The following is a 15,497-nucleotide window of genomic DNA, read 5'->3' on the forward strand; positions in this document are numbered from 1 at the left end:
ATATACTTCTCAGTTTTGTTTTTCATTTGTACATTTTTTGGTTTTGTTTTGTCAAGTCTAGGTCTGCAATAGTTAAGTTTTATTATATTTGTACCTACTCTTTTATTCTTTAGGGTTTCAGCCATTAGTGTCATGCTTAGGTTATTTAAATGTTTATGCATATTTTGTTTTAGTACTTTTCTGATTTTATTTCTTACATTCAAATCTTGATGTTGGTGAAAATTTGGAACCTCAACTTTTTTGTGGTATTGCATCTCACAGGGCAGATAGATTTAGGGTCTACATGTCAGGCAAAAATTGACCGGAGCTGGCATAACCTTGAGTATCCCAGTGTCCCATGTCTCAGTAATACAGGGGCCATGTTGCATGAAATGCACATGTCATTTGGTTACACCCAGAACCACGCTCTGTAGGGTGAAACAGCCACTCTAGGAGAGGCACAGGGAAACTAGACCAGCTGGGGGAATAGCAGGTTCACATCTCTCATGTCACGCTCACTGCAGGACGTGTGCTCACCGAGTGATGGGGACAGTCACTCCAGCTGTTCTTCCCTTACACTCATGCTCTCACCCTCTCATCCCTCTTTGGCTAAGTACCTTTAGTTGAATTCACTAAAGCTAAATGTGTACAGAATTTCTTTTTTTTAATTAGGGTTTGATTTCAGATTTTATTTTATATTTTAGTTTTTATTTATTTTTTTGGCTGTGTTGGATCTTTGTTGCCGCGCGCAGGCTTTTTCTAGTTATGGTGAGCGCGGAGCGCGGGCTTCTCATTGTGATGACTTCTCTTGTTGCAGAGCATGGGCTCTAGGTGGCTCAGTAGTTGTGGCTCACGGGCTCTAGAGCACAGGCTCAGTAGTTGTGGCGCATGGGCTTAGTTGCTCCACGGCATGTGGGATCTTCCCGGACCAGGGCTTGAACCCCTGTCCCCTGCATTGGCAGGCGGATTCTTAACCACTGCGCCACCAGGGAAGTCCTGTAAATGTGTACGAAATTTCTATACGAACTTGGATTTGTTTTGTACATTTTATTTGGTTCTTGTGCCATTATCACTTCTGTATCATTTCTGAAACTATAAAATGACTTTGACTATTTGGTTAAGCAAGGCTCCCCTCGTAACCCTTATTTAAATTTTTTCCTGGACCATTCTGGCATATTATTTTTCTGGATAACTTTAGAAGAATTTTACTTAAAAATAAAAAACAAAAACAAAATTAATTCAACTGGATTTCATAGTAAGGGAGGGCTACTCTAGACTGGGTTATCTGAAACATTTTATGGACAAGGTGGGACTTAGGTAGGTCAGAGGGATGAATAGAACCCAGTGGAGCTGGGAGGTGGAGGGGGAAGGCAGCTCAGGTCAGGGAAGTAATGCAAGAAAGTCCAAGGGCCTAGAGTGTACCTGCCACGGGTGGAAGGAGGCAGTGCCTTGTTATGGGCATCAGCTGAGGGTCTGGACACTATCCTATGGTAAAAAGGAGCAATTCAAAGTTCTTCTATTTTTCATTTCTGCAGGAGGAACATTGCCCACAATTGCCTCACATCTATTATTCATTCTTTCCTTCAATGAAAAATGGATGGAGATCCTAGTATATGCCTGGCCCTGTGCTAAGCATTAGAAACACATCAGCAACCAGAGCACAGACTCTGCCCTCAAGGGGTTTCCAGTCTAGTGGTGGACAGAGGTACAAATAAGCTGTTAGAATAGAGAGAGAACATAACCGGGCTAAATCAGGCTGCAGCAGGAGGGGCATCAACCAGCCCTGACGGGTGAGGGATGGAAGGGGCAGCTACACTGAGACAGCAAGGACAGCTGGGGTGGGGAATGGGCTTGGGAGGGTCTTCCAGGCTCCGTGATCTAAAAGCTATGCGACTCCCACCTGGGAGAGGCTTCCTAATTTAATCCTCCTTATGGTTCTGCACAAACAGTGAAGTGGAAAACAGCACCAGGCTGGAGGAGACATCCATTTGACAGGCAGCTGATTTGAAAAGGGAAATTCTTAACTAACAGTTTTCTCTGCTTAGGTGTGTTAAGTTTGATGTCTCAGGAAAGCAAGCTATTGTTTTTTTTCCTAAAACTTTTCCACAGCTTAATGCCATTTTAATGTCAAATTTTGTCATTTCTTAACACTTATTGAGCATCCACTCTGTGCCAGGCTGCCAGGCGTCATCTGGCACGAGTGGTTAACTATGCAATGATAAATACAAGCACAGAGTAAGGTGAAAAGTCAGCATATATGCAGGAGCTAGCTGGGCAAAGGTGGGGAGGGAATAGGAAAGGCTTCCCTCCTCAGCCCGTGCTCTGGGACACATTTCTCCCTTGGCCACTCAGAGCCACAGATGACAGACGTGCTGTCTGCTCTTTATTTGCTGTACCAATGTCATCTATGAAATCAGGAAGTTTTAGTTTAGTCCATTGTGTTTAGCACTACCATAAAATGTGAATAAAAGAACCAGTTATTTCTCATAATCGGTAACCAATGCTTTGCAAGATTAAGGAAGAAGCAGAATCAAACTTCCTGAATATTTATGTAACTTTAAATTAGGTATTTTGTAACTATGTATCTTTTACATAGAAAGTTTAGATATAGGTGAGACATCTAAAGAAAAAGTATTTTAAACCGAGATCTTTTGCGTAGCATGGTTTGTTAGGCAGAATATGGGGCCGGTCACTTCAAATAAAGCCCTATTATTAGGACAACCTGCTTAGTAGACTTGGATAAGCCACCTCAGCTTAGTTACCTTCTTGATAATTAGGGAATACATGTGTTTTCTGCTTCCTATCCATTTTCCGAAATGTAGAATTCCAAATGACACCAATTATACATACGTACATATATATGAATATTTCATCATGTCTTAAAGTAGCAGTAGCTACCTTTTACTGAAAGTCTACTATGTGCAGGCATTGTACTAGATTCTTTACTATATTATCTTTTATCTTATATCCATCCACCAAAATAGGTATTGTTAGTACAATTTTTCATTCATTCATTCAGCATATACTTATATCTGACACCTAATATGGGTCCAGGCATTATCCCAGGTGCTAGGGATGCATCAGTGAGCAAAACAGCCCCCCCCCCCAAAAAATCCACATCCTCATGGAGCTTAACATTTTCATAAGAGGAATAGATGAAGAAATGGAAGCTTGAGGGGTCAAGATAACAGCCCAAGATTACATGGACTGTGGTGGAGATGGAGATCTAGCCAGATCTTCCTGATTCAAAACCTGTGTCCTGACTTCCCCGGTGGTCCAGTTGGTAAGACTCTGCGCTCCTAGTGCAGGGGGCCCGGGTTCGATCCCCGGTCGGGGAACTAGATCCCACATGCCAGCCACAACTAAGAAATCCGCAACCCTGCGTGCTGCAACTAAGAGCCGGTGCAGCCAAAATAAATAAATAAATATTAAAAAAAAAAAAAGTATCTCCCATTCACTTTGTTATACAGCAGAAACTAACACACCATTGTAAAGCAATTATACTCCAATAAAGATGTTAAAAAAAAAACCCAAAAAACAAAACAAAACAAAAAATCCGTGTCCTTTGCACTATATCACCAGTTTATCCATTGGTAAAGCAATTATACTCCAATAAAGATGTTAAAAAAAAACCCCAAAAAACAAAACAAAACAAAAAATCCGTGTCCTTTGCACTATATCACCAGTTTATCCATTGGTAAAGCATATTTAAATTGCCTCAAAGTTCTTTGATGAAAAGCTTAAATTTGAGAAAGTCAAATGCCATATTTCCTTGATTCTATCAATTCCATTGATGATAAAACACCACACACACATCAATTTAATGACAATATGTGGGGGATAGAGTGGGAGTGGAATTTTGCTAATGAACAGAAATATTTTAGTTTACATCCCAGTTCCAGAAACATTAACATGTGTTTGTGTTATTTTTTTTTAAATTTTATTATTTATTTATTTATTTATTTATTTATTTATGGCTGCGTTGGGTCTTCGTTGCTGAGCGTGGGCTTTCTCTAGTTGCGGCGAGCGGGCTTCTCATTGCGGTGGCTTCTCTTGTTGCGGAGCACGGGCTCTAGGCCTGCAGGCTTCGGTAGTTGTGGCACACGGACTTAGCTGCTCTGTGGCATGTGGGATCTTCCCGGACCAGGGCTCGAACCTGTGTCCCCTGCACTGGCAGGCAGATTCTTAACCACTGCGCCACCAGGGAAGCCCTGTGTTATTTTTTGAAGAAAACAGAAACTCACAATCAAGGAAATATGATCTTTTACCTTATAAATAAGGAACTGAATTCTCATTACTAAATCATCTAGAATAATAAAGGCTCAGGCCAAGGTGGCAGTTGTAACTGCTCAGTTGTTTAAGCCCCTTATGTACATCACTGTAGCAATTAGAGCAAATAAATGTGAATTATGCAGACTTGAAATATGCAATAGGAAATATTAATAAAATCCCCCTTTATGCAAAATATTGAAATTATATGAATTTTACTTTAATTTTTTTCTTTGAGGAAATTAGGCATAAATTAAGCAGTGTGTATTTGTGTGATATCTTCAGGAACACAACTCTTGCGTAAAATTCACCCACCCCTGATTTCCGTATTGGTCAAACCACTGGCTCCTGTATGCATTTTGTTCACCTGCCATTTGGCTGTTGGGATGATTGAGGACCTTGTCATCTGGGGTGTCAAGGAGGAAGGGAGCAACCTCTGCCTGCCTCCCCCTCCTCACCATTCTCATTCAAGTCATAAATGGTTCTGTACTGAGACACATTCACTCTTGCAAATCTATGTCAGCCCTTCCTCTCATAGGGTTACAATATCCCAAACAGGGAGCTAGAAGTTGAGAAATTGGGTGGAATAAATGATGAGCCCTTTGGGTGTTTCCCCTCTTTTTCTGTATTCTGTGTAGGTGTGCACCAGGATATTTTGGAAATCCCCAGAAATTTGGAGGCAGCTGCCAACCATGCAGCTGTAACAGCAACGGCCATTTGGGCAGTTGTGACCCCCTGACGGGAGGTAAGATCGACTCACACCTCTGTTAACCTACCTTTATCAAACTGGTATAAAATAGCTGGCAAAGAAGCCAAGCAAGCATTTTCAGCAAACACACACACAATTCCAGCTAACAAGTTGTCCCCTTGTTTTGACAAAGTTGGGAATGCTTAGGTAGTATTCACAGGTTTGGTGAATAACTTACTTCAAGTAGGTTTTTTTTTTTAGGTAAATTGTTTTTAAAACTTCACTAATTATAGCCAAAATAATTTCAGACCCTATTTTGGTGATTTTTGCTGAGATCTCCCTTTGACATTATAAGGTAATCATTTCATCAGCTTCCTTCGTGTATGTATCTGAAGAAGTCAGAGTGCTCTTTCTCTTAAAGCAATAACTGTTCTAGGATGTGGGTGTATAATTGAGATGGATTTTACATACCAAGGAAAAAACATTAACTGGGAGTTAGTATAGGTTCATTAGGAAAAAAAGGAAGTTGGAAAAACAGGAAGACTCTCCACGTCCTTCTTTGATGGAGAATATTAATGTGGTTTATCAGGAAAATGCCATTGATATAGTGCAATGCCAAATCCTTAGATAAAATCTCTCATCTTATAGACAAGATGAAGAACTAAACCCTGGATGTGTGGATTAGATCCATTCAAGTGACTGTTCCCAAAGGAATGCAGAGTAAATGGAGCCTTATTGGTCTAGAACGAGGTGTCTGTTGTCACGTTTGGGGCTTCATCTGGGCTCCGTCTTGTTCAACATCGTTGACTTGAATGGAAGTATAGAAGGCCTGCCCACCCAGTTATCAGGTGACACAAAGTTGGAGGAGCTAGCAAATGCCTCCTATGACACATTTAGAATAAAATAGGGCCTCAACAGCCTGGAATGAGGAGCCAGTTCTAACCAGACAAAATTATGTTGCGGTAAGCATGCAGTCGGTCCTATAGTTGAATGGAAAAAAAAAAAAGTTTGTGATAAATGAGACGTGGCTAAGGTTTCAGTCAGCAGTGAGTTCAATATGAATCAAGAGGGTAACGTGGCCCCTTAGACGCCTTGTACTATCTCCACTGAGTTCTAGTGTGCAAAACCAGGTGGCCTGCCATTGTTCCCTGGTCCGCTGCCCATGCAAGTCCCCACGAGGGGCCCGTGTCTTTACAAGGCAATAGACAAGCTACAAGTTTGTTCAGAAAGAAGGTGAGGCTGTGAAGGGACTTGGAGCTCTGTGACATGAGGAAGGACTGACAGACCAGGACGGTGGAAAGGAGACTTGGAAAGGACGGATCTGAAAGGCACATGTGTGGGAGAAGGGTGGGTCTTGTTCTGTGTGGCTTAAGGTATGGAGAACTGACATCCAGGAGTGGAAGCTAGAGGGAGATCTATTTTAAATCATTCTGAAGAAGAAGTGTCAAATGCTTAAAGATGAGAAGGACTGGTTTAAAAGGAGGTGAGTTCTACTGTCACTGGAGGTGTTCAGGAGAAGTTTCGACATCAGACACATCGTACTCGTGAGATGAATGCCTTTTCTAATAACAAAAGTAACCAACCTAAAATGAGGATGGGAACTATTTGTTCTAGAAATGGAAGGAAATGCTCACATGTGAGACACGTTTGTTCCTGTGAGCTTTTTCCCCTCTTTTTCATTCTTTCTTTCAATTAATAACGTACAGATTCCTTGGTGGTCAAAACTCAAACTTGTTGAGAAAATTGCACTGATAAATCAATCCTCCTCATAAGCCAAGTCCCCCGTATATTGTGTTTGCAGGAGCTTGTGAAGGAAATAAAACCATGTTTCCTGCCTGTAAGGCATTTACGGTTTAATTGAGGAAATAAAAGTGACACAGCTATATGTACATATAAGAGTGAGTAAAAGATTTTTTGAAAAGGACGAGTAAGAGAAACCTATGATTACATATAATAAAATGTCTACAAATATACTGTGAAGAGACACTTATTGTCTTTGAGTGGTAGGATCAAGGATAATGTTTTATCTCATTTTGCTGATTTTCCCAAATTTTCCATAGTGAACTTATATATTTTTTTACAATTAAAAATAAATGTGGTTCAAAACGTATGTGTATACACACAAGGTGTGACTGCTGAGAACACACCTGAAAGCCTCCATGTAGCATGTCTAGGAAAGTTTCAAGCTTAGAGTTTTCCTTTAATAAAGTCAGATGATTTTTCACAGGAAAATGAGAGGGCATTTCAGCGTAAGAATGCATGGTATGGGGAAAGGAGTAGAAGTGGGAGGAGTAAAGAATGTCCAGGGATGACCATTAGGCTTTCCTGTCTATAGCTGAGAACCTCATTATTCAGCATATGTGAGCGGTAGGTGGTGGAGTCGGCCCACTAACTTTGTGTGCATATCTCACTTACAGCATCTGTCACACTGTTGTGAAATGTGCCTGTCTCCCCCATAGGACCATTAAACTACAGGACAGCAGAGACTTTTGTATTCCCGCCCCTAGCACAGGGCCATGGCACACTGGGAATGCTCAAAGGTGCTCAGTGTTTACTGACTGTTCTTGAATGATATTAGAAGAGACATCAGGAGTTGTATAGGAGGCTATCAAATGAGGACAACACTAATGATTAAGAGTTTTCATTTCATAAGAATGGCATGACCCTTTGTAGAGAAGAAACTGAATATATAATCAGAGAGGCCACAAGAGAAGTTCCTGTAGCAAGATTGCTGGGAGATGAGACAGCTCCCCAAGCAATGGCACTGAGGAGGGAGGGAAAAGGGAAGAGCCGGCAATGCTGTGTGGTCGGGTGACTGAACACAAAACTAGCTCTCCCGAAAGCCAAGTTAAAAAGCACATGAAGAGTAAGTTTAATAACGCTGTCTTCTCTGGTTACTCCTCATTTCAGACTGCATAAACCAAGAACCCAAAGATGGTGGCCCTGGAGAAGAATGTGACGGTGAGAAGAGAAAGGGCCCCCTCTTTTCCAAGTTGTGGGGTTCAGCTTAAGATCCGTGAGCCCTACACTGGGACATGCAGTTTCGAGTCTGGGAAAGCAGTGGTGGGAGGTGGCGGAAGGAGGGCTACTTAGGGTCACATCCAGCCTCTGTCAGCTAAAATCTGTATGACCTCGTGCAAATGACCTTACTTCTTCAAGCCTCGGTTTCATCGTTTGTCAAATGGTAAAACTGAGGTTGGTAATAACTATACCAACCTCATATAGCTGTTGGAAAAATGCTTATAAATCCCTTATCATGATTCTTGGTAAATAGCAAGCACTCAATAAATAAAAACTATTTATTACTCTTTTCCCACATACAAAATAAGCAACAAGTTGAATAGATTCACCATTTCTTTTTTTGCCCAGTTTTATTGAGATATAATTGACATGCAACGTTGTATTAAAGTATATAACATAATGATTTGATATATGTATATGTTGTGAAATGATCACCACAATGAACTTAGTTAACTTCCGTCACCTCACACAGTTACAAATTTTCTGTCTTGCATTAAGAGTTTTTAAGATCTACTCTTCTAGCAACTTTCAAATATGTAATACAGTGTCGTTAACTATAGTCTCTGTGCTGTACGTTACATCCCAAGACCTTACTTATCGTATAACTGGAAGTTTGTACCTTTTGACCGCCCTCACCCTTTTTCCCCATTCCACCATTTCTTTGTCAAATGCCCCCTGTCTAGAGATCTCCCTTTTTCAGAATCTGCATCTTTCCCGGAGAAGTCCAGGATTGTGATTTTTGCCTGCGATGGGCTATGTGTGTATTAACTGGGCGGCACAGCCCTGGGGCTCTGTTTGCATTCCTGTGGCTCCAGCCCACAGCACATGTGCCTTTGATTGTGGCCCCCACAGATTGTGACAGCTGTGTGATGACGCTCTTGAACGACCTGGCCACCATGGAGGACGAGCTCCACCTGGTCAAGTCTCAGCTGCAGGGCCTGAGTGCCAGCGTGGGGACCCTGGAGCAGATGAGGCACTTGGAGACCCAGACCAAGGACCTGAGGGTAAGTACCCTGTGGGTCCAGCATGATGCCTGGCCCAGAGCAGATACTTGGTGAAGAGAAATGCTGCGTGAACGAATACTCCTCACGTGAGAAAGGGGGGAACTTGACTCCACTTAAGGCTCAGGGGGGCTGTCCTCCTTCCTCTGATATGAAGATTAGATTTTTACTGGTGAAAAGTACCAGTGAACACACAAAACTAACACTTCTAAGTGAACATTCCTTACGTACTGAATACTTCTGGGCTCATTTTTCTCATAATCTTCAGCTCACTGTTTTGCATTCGGAAGACTCGTACGAATTTGAGTACGGTTGTTATTAATTCTTCTTTAAATGTTTGATGGAATTTTCCAGTGAAGCCATGTGGGCCTGAGATTTTCTTTGTTGAAAGTTTTTTTTTTAATTAAACTATAAGATCAATTAAAAAATAGATATGGGACAATTAGGATTTATCTATTTCTTCTTGAGTGATATTTAGTAGTTTGTGCCTTTCAAACAATATTTCTATTTCATCTAAATTACCAAATGTATTGCAATACAGTTGTTTATAATTTCTCCTTATCCTTTTAATATCTGCAAAATCTGTAGTGATGCTTTCTCATTCATTCTGGTTGTTGGTCATTTGTGTCTTATCTCTTTTTTTGATTATTCTGGCTAGAGGTTTATCAGTTTTATTGATCTTTTTATTTCATTGATTTCTCTCTGCTGTTTTTCAGTTTTCAATTTCATTGACTTCTGTTCTTATCCATGTCTTTTCTTCCTTCTGCTTGCTTTGGGTTTAGTTTGCCATTCATTTTCTAGTTTCTTAAGATAAAAGCTTATTTACTGATCCAAAACCTTTCTTAATATAAGCATTTAGTGCTATAAGTTTTCCCCTAAGCACTGCTTTAGCTGTATTCCACACATTTTAAAATGTTGTGTTTTCTAGGGAGTTCCCTAGTGGCCTAGTGGTTAGGATTCTGAGCTTTCACTGCTGTGGCCTGGGTTCAATCCCTGGTTGGGAACTGAGATCCCACAAGCCACACAGCGTGGCCAAAGAAAAAAGAAAAATTTTCTCATTCCTCTTGTGACTAGAACTGTATTGTTTAATTTCTGAATAGGGGATTTTCCAGATAACTCTCTGTTATTGATTTCTAGTTTAACTCTTTTGGGGTCAGAGAACATACTTTATGATTCCAGTTCTCTTAAGTGTGTTGATGTCTGTTTCACAGCTCAGAACATGCATGTACTATGTACAGTTGGAAAGAAGGTGGTCAAGAGGGTATCCTAAGAAGTACTAGGGCCGAAAGTGCCCCACGGGCCAGAGTCAGGCTCCCTGGGGGGAAAACGGGGGCTCTTCTGCCTATACATGGAGGCTGAAAAAGCAACCTTGAAACTTTCCAATTCCCATTGTTGGGCAATGGCTGTATGAGAACCTAAGAAAGGACAGCCTTGCAGCCAGGATGTGGACAAGACTCACAAACCAGGATCTGTGCTGAAATGTGACATTCTCACTATCACCATAATGTGCAAGTCCTAAGCTGTCAATGTAATGCCTGGTCCTGGACTGGGGGGGTCTGGGGTGGGAGTGATGATGACCACAAGATCACTGGACAGGGCACAGAGAGTGCAGGGAGAAGAAGAAATCTCCCTCTCGGAAGGAGCCTGCAAACACTGTAACAGACAGGTAATAAGAAAGACATGCAGCAGAAGCAACAGTCAAGGGATGAGTTCCCTTCAGAGAAAATGAAAATCATAGGACAATCTGAAAATTACTTTAAAGAATAACATCCAGTAGAAGGAGCAAGAAATTAGAAAAAAATTTACAACACCAGAAACCAAACAAGAAGAGGTAAATATGACAAGATCTCAGTAAAACTCGTGGAAATGAAAAAATATACTCAAAGTAAAATAAATCAGTAGATGAGATAAACCCTAAACTTGACATAGTGAAAGAGGGTTTGGGGAACGTTTAATAAGTGCTTTTGGAACGAGGGCTGATTGTAAACCATTAGTGGCTATGGTTGAGTACATACAGCAAAAACTAATGCTAGAAAACTGGTTCTTTTCCATCCCATTAGGGTAATTTTAGTGCATGGTTTGCAGGCTTAATATGGAGAGGAGGGGGGAAAGTATGTTTTCAGAGAAAAAGAAAAGCCACTTGGGTTACTTTGATGTCATCAGTACAACCCTGCATTTTTTTTTAAAATATTTGTTTATTTATTTATTTATGGCTGTGTTGGGTCTTCGTTTCTGTGCAAGGGCTTTCCCTAGTTGTGGCAAGCGGGGGCCACTCTTCATCGCGGTGCGCGGGCCTCTCACTATGGCGGCCTCTCCCGTTGCGGAGCACAGGCTCCAGACGCGCAGGCTCAGTAGTTGTGGCTCACGGGCCCAGTTGCTCCACGGCATGTGGGATCCTCCCAGACCAGGGCTCGAACCCGTGTCCCCTGCATTGACAGGCAGATTCTCAACCACTGCGCCACCAGGGAAGCCCCAACCCTGCATTTTTTCAATGAAGGGAAGGAAACCAACATTTTGGTATCCATCCTATGTGCCAGGCTCTGTGCTAAGTGCTTTCCTTACGTCTCACAACATCCTATGAGGAAAATAGTGTTATTTTTATTTAACAGGTCTGTAAAAGCTAAGTAACTTGCCTTCAATCACACAGCAAGTATGTGGTGGTTCCAGAAGAATTCAAGCCAAGGTGAAATTCCTTTTTTTTTTTTTTTTGGCAGCTTTATTTGCAATAAGCAAAAATCAGAAACATCCCAAAAGTCTGTCAGCAGGTGAAGGCATAAATAAATGGCTGTACATCTACAAAGTGGAATACTAGTTTGCAATAAATTGTAATGAACTACTGATGCATGGGTGAATCTCAGAATAATTACTCTGACTGAAAGAAGCCAGACCAAGAAAAGTTCATATCCTAATGAGTGTGTGTGTTTATGTGTGACAATCATAAGTTGTGCACAGTTCTAGAAAATGAAAAGTAATCTAATAGTGTTTGTTCCTGGTGATGGGGAAGGAAGTGTCAGGGAGAATCGGGGGGAGGGGTTACAAGGGGCATGAGGAAATGTTTCTTATCTTAATTGTGGAGATAATTTCATGGGTCATGTGTCAAAACATATCAAATTGTGTACTTCAAACACGTGCCTTTTGTTGTATGTCAGTTATACCTCAGTAAAGCTTTTAAAAAATCAAACGAACAAAAACAGAAAGAGCCTCATTGACCTGTGGGACAACATCAAGTCACCAAACCTATATGTAATTGTTGTCACTGAAGAAAAAAGAAGTGAGTAAGGGGCAGAAAAATATTTGTGCATTTAACGGTAGAAAATGTTCCAATTTTGAGGCTAAGCTATTAACTCACAGCTCTAAGAAGTCCTGTGAATTCCAAGCAGGATACAGAATAAAAGTCTCACTAAAGCCCACCATTAATTAATTGCTTTAAAAACAAAAATAAGTTGACATACTTAAAAACAGGCTGAGAATAAAAAGATGCATTACAGAAAGGGGAGCAAAGGTAAGAATGACTTTTGTCTTCCTGTCTGCAAAAATTAAAAATAAAACATCTGAAACAGTCAGGACATTGTTGCATAAATTCCAGTTTGTCCCCTAGTGCAGATTATAATAAAACAGAATTAATAAAATCTACATGTGTTAACCTGCTCTGTGAATGTAGAAAGTCACAGAAAATTGTAACCTTTTTTTGACAAAATAGAAGAATATCTACTCAGGAAAATGTCAGTCTGTTTTTATAGATTTGTATGAACTTGAGGAAAGTGTAAAAAAAATCCAACAGATAATTTTGTTCTCTGTAACCTCTGATGTCTGGAATTGGTGAGGGTTTTGAAAGTAGGGTGATTGATTGTCAACCGTTATTCATACACAAGATGAAATTCTAAAGACCATGCTTTACCCACTATACTTCTTACTTCTTATACTTCTACTAACACTCTTTAGAATGATGTGCCTCATTTACCTACAGCAAAATTAAAATAGAACTATCTTCTTGCAACATCACACAAACACTATGAAAATTCAGTAGGAATATGTATGAGAAGGCAACTAATTTTTTGAACAGTCGTATGTATGTGACATTTTATAATGCATTAGCCCACTTACCACTGAAAACAACCCAGCAGCTTAATATTATAATCAGCAATATACAGATGAAGGAGATAAGGCCCAGTGAGCTTATCTATTAAGTGGTGAACCTAGGGTGTGGACCTGAGCTGGAAAGCCTGTGCTCTTTTACCCAACGCTGGTTCTCGTGTGCAAATAGAGATGATAATTTTGCTTTTTCTTGTAAAAATTCTCAAGGTATTAACATATTTTTTCCCCAAAATTGAAAATATTTACTACTCTAGATATTATATGAGGCAATGTCACCCTCTAAAAGTAATGAGGCTGTTTAGTTCCCCAAAAAGGACAGGGGACCAGGATTTGAGTCCTGAAGCAATTAGTAATCACGTGTACTGCTGTGGCATGGATGGGTCACCCAACTTCTTTGGGCTTCTGTTTTCTCATTTTTTTTTCATATTGAATAAGGGTATTCAATTAAATGAGCTACAAATTTCTCTCCTGCTCTATAATTCTTTGAATCTAATGAGTCCGTGAATAGAGTAGCCATAGGCACTTCTTTTTAGTATTATCAGGTAACATATAGGTTAAAAATAACTGAACAATTCTTTATAATAGAATCTAAACCTTAATACATCATGTAAGTGGCATCACCCTCATTTCTATAAGGTTAGATCGTTAATTCAAGTAAAGTATCTCTTGTCTCTTCATGTTTTTAAATTTTACTACTTTATTTTAGAGCCATATCACAACTTACATCAGAAATTTATTCTTCATGTGGCCTATTTCAAAGAACCGTATTTTTTTTCCTAAGGATCAGCATTGGTCTTGCTAAATGAATCTTTTCACATCATCACCAGGTTTACCAAGTTGGTAAGACTTCCCTCCAAATTTCTACTCTAAAGTGAGATTAACTTTGTATTTTACTTTTAGAGCCAGTTGCTCAGCTACCATTCCACCATTTCAAATCATAAATCAAAACTGGGTGGCCTGGAAAAAGAACTGAGTAACTTGAATCACGAATTTGAAACTTTGCAAGAAAAGGTAATGTGTTAGGTCAATAACATTAACTTTTTTTTTTTCTTTGCTTTCAGAATATTGTTAGTTTTTTCCTCCCATCAACTTAATTTGTTGCTCATCAATTTGTTTTTCATATAGGTTCAAATAAATTCCAGAAAAGCTCAAACATTATATAACAATGTTGATCGGACAACCCAAAGCGCCAAAGAGCTGGACACGAAGATTAAAAATGTCATCCGGAATGTGCACAGTAAGAAGAGTTACTCAGCCCAATTAAACATCTTTCATATTACTTTGTAGCCTTTGTGGTACAAAGAAAGAGTTCAACATTATGAAAAAGAGCCTGTAGTGATACTTAAAAAACCAATATGAACCCTCCATAAAAATCTCGGCCAATTTTTTTTTTTTTAGTAGTCTGCTGGAGTCCAGAATTCCCAGTTTAATAAACTGCTTGATGTTTTCCAGTTCTTGTGAAGCAGATCTCTGGGACAGAAGGAGAAGGAAACAACTTGCCTTTGGATGATTTTTCCAGAAAGCTGGCGGAAGCGGAGCGCATGTTGAGGGAACTGAGGAACCGCAACTTTGGGAAGAACCTGAGGGAAGCAGAAGCTGAAAAAAAAGAGGCTCAGCTTTGTAAGGACCCTCCCAAATTCTTGCATGCAATCCGTTCTAATTGGTTTGAAATACAGTGTGCAGAGTGCAATATCTAGTCACCGGTGCCAGGTGGAGGGGCTCGTCTTTTCAGCGTGTATTACTGGTAGAGGATCATGTGGTGAAAATAGGTGGCCCCTTCAGATTACTGAGAAGCCATAGGACAGAACAACATTTTTTTTTTTAATTTATTGAAGTATAGTTGATTTACAATGTTGTGTTAATTTCTGCTGTACCTCAAAGTGATTTCAGTTATACATATATATACATTCTTTTTCACGTTATTTTCCATTATAGTTTATCACAAGATATTGAATATAGTTCCCTGTACTCTACAGTAGGACCTTGTTGTTTATCTGTTCTATGTATAATAGTTTACGTCTACCAATCCCAGACTCTCAATCCTTCCCTCCCTCCCCACTCCTTGGCAATCACAAGTCTCCTCTATGTCTGTGAGTCTGCTTCTTTTTCATAGATATGTTCATTTATGTCATATTTTAGATTCCACATATAAGTGATATCATATGGTATTTGTCTTTGTTTGGCTTACTTTGCTTATTATGATAATTTCTAGGTCCACCGATATTGCTGCAAATGGCATTATTTCATTCTTTTTAAAGGCTGAGTAATATTCCATTGTATATATGTACCACATCTTCTTTATCCATAGAATAGAATATCATACCATCATGCAAAAAAAAAAAAGTTTCTTCTTGGATATTAGACACTGATACCTCTTGTTCCTTTTTAACTGCATTTTCATTCTTCTTTCATTCATCTCCACTCAGCTCTCTCATATCATTTTT

The 15,497-nt window shown here is 39.9% G+C and overlaps 1 protein-coding gene and 1 non-coding gene across 9 annotated transcripts in view; both read left to right on the plus strand.

Moving 5' to 3' along the window:
• LAMA3 (laminin subunit alpha 3) overlaps positions 1-15,497 on the plus strand; it is a 241,734-nt gene that overhangs the window by 177,418 nt on the left and 48,819 nt on the right. For 6 of the 8 annotated variants that reach the window (XR_009497350.1, XM_059895307.1, XM_059895308.1 and 3 more), the window contains 6 exons: positions 4,887-4,993; positions 7,847-7,897; positions 8,810-8,961; positions 13,954-14,064; positions 14,179-14,290; positions 14,506-14,673. Coding sequence is in view for 7 of the 8 variants with exons in the window: in XM_059895307.1 (XP_059751290.1) it covers positions 4,887-4,993; positions 7,847-7,897; positions 8,810-8,961; positions 13,954-14,064; positions 14,179-14,290; positions 14,506-14,673 (701 nt within the window). In the remaining variant the exon portion in view is untranslated. Of the gene's footprint in view, positions 1-4,886; positions 4,994-7,846; positions 7,898-8,809; positions 8,962-13,953; positions 14,065-14,178; positions 14,291-14,505; positions 14,674-15,497 lie in introns of those variants that run through there. The other 2 variants (XM_059895309.1, XM_059895312.1) reach the window with 2 other exon arrangements.
• Positions 3,245-3,317, plus strand: TRNAR-CCU (transfer RNA arginine (anticodon CCU)). Its single transcript has one exon. It is a non-coding gene; the product is annotated as a tRNA-Arg (tRNA).

The sequence above is a fragment of the Balaenoptera ricei genome, chromosome 14, assembly GCF_028023285.1.
Source record: "Balaenoptera ricei isolate mBalRic1 chromosome 14, mBalRic1.hap2, whole genome shotgun sequence".
NCBI lineage: Eukaryota > Metazoa > Chordata > Mammalia > Artiodactyla > Balaenopteridae > Balaenoptera > Balaenoptera ricei.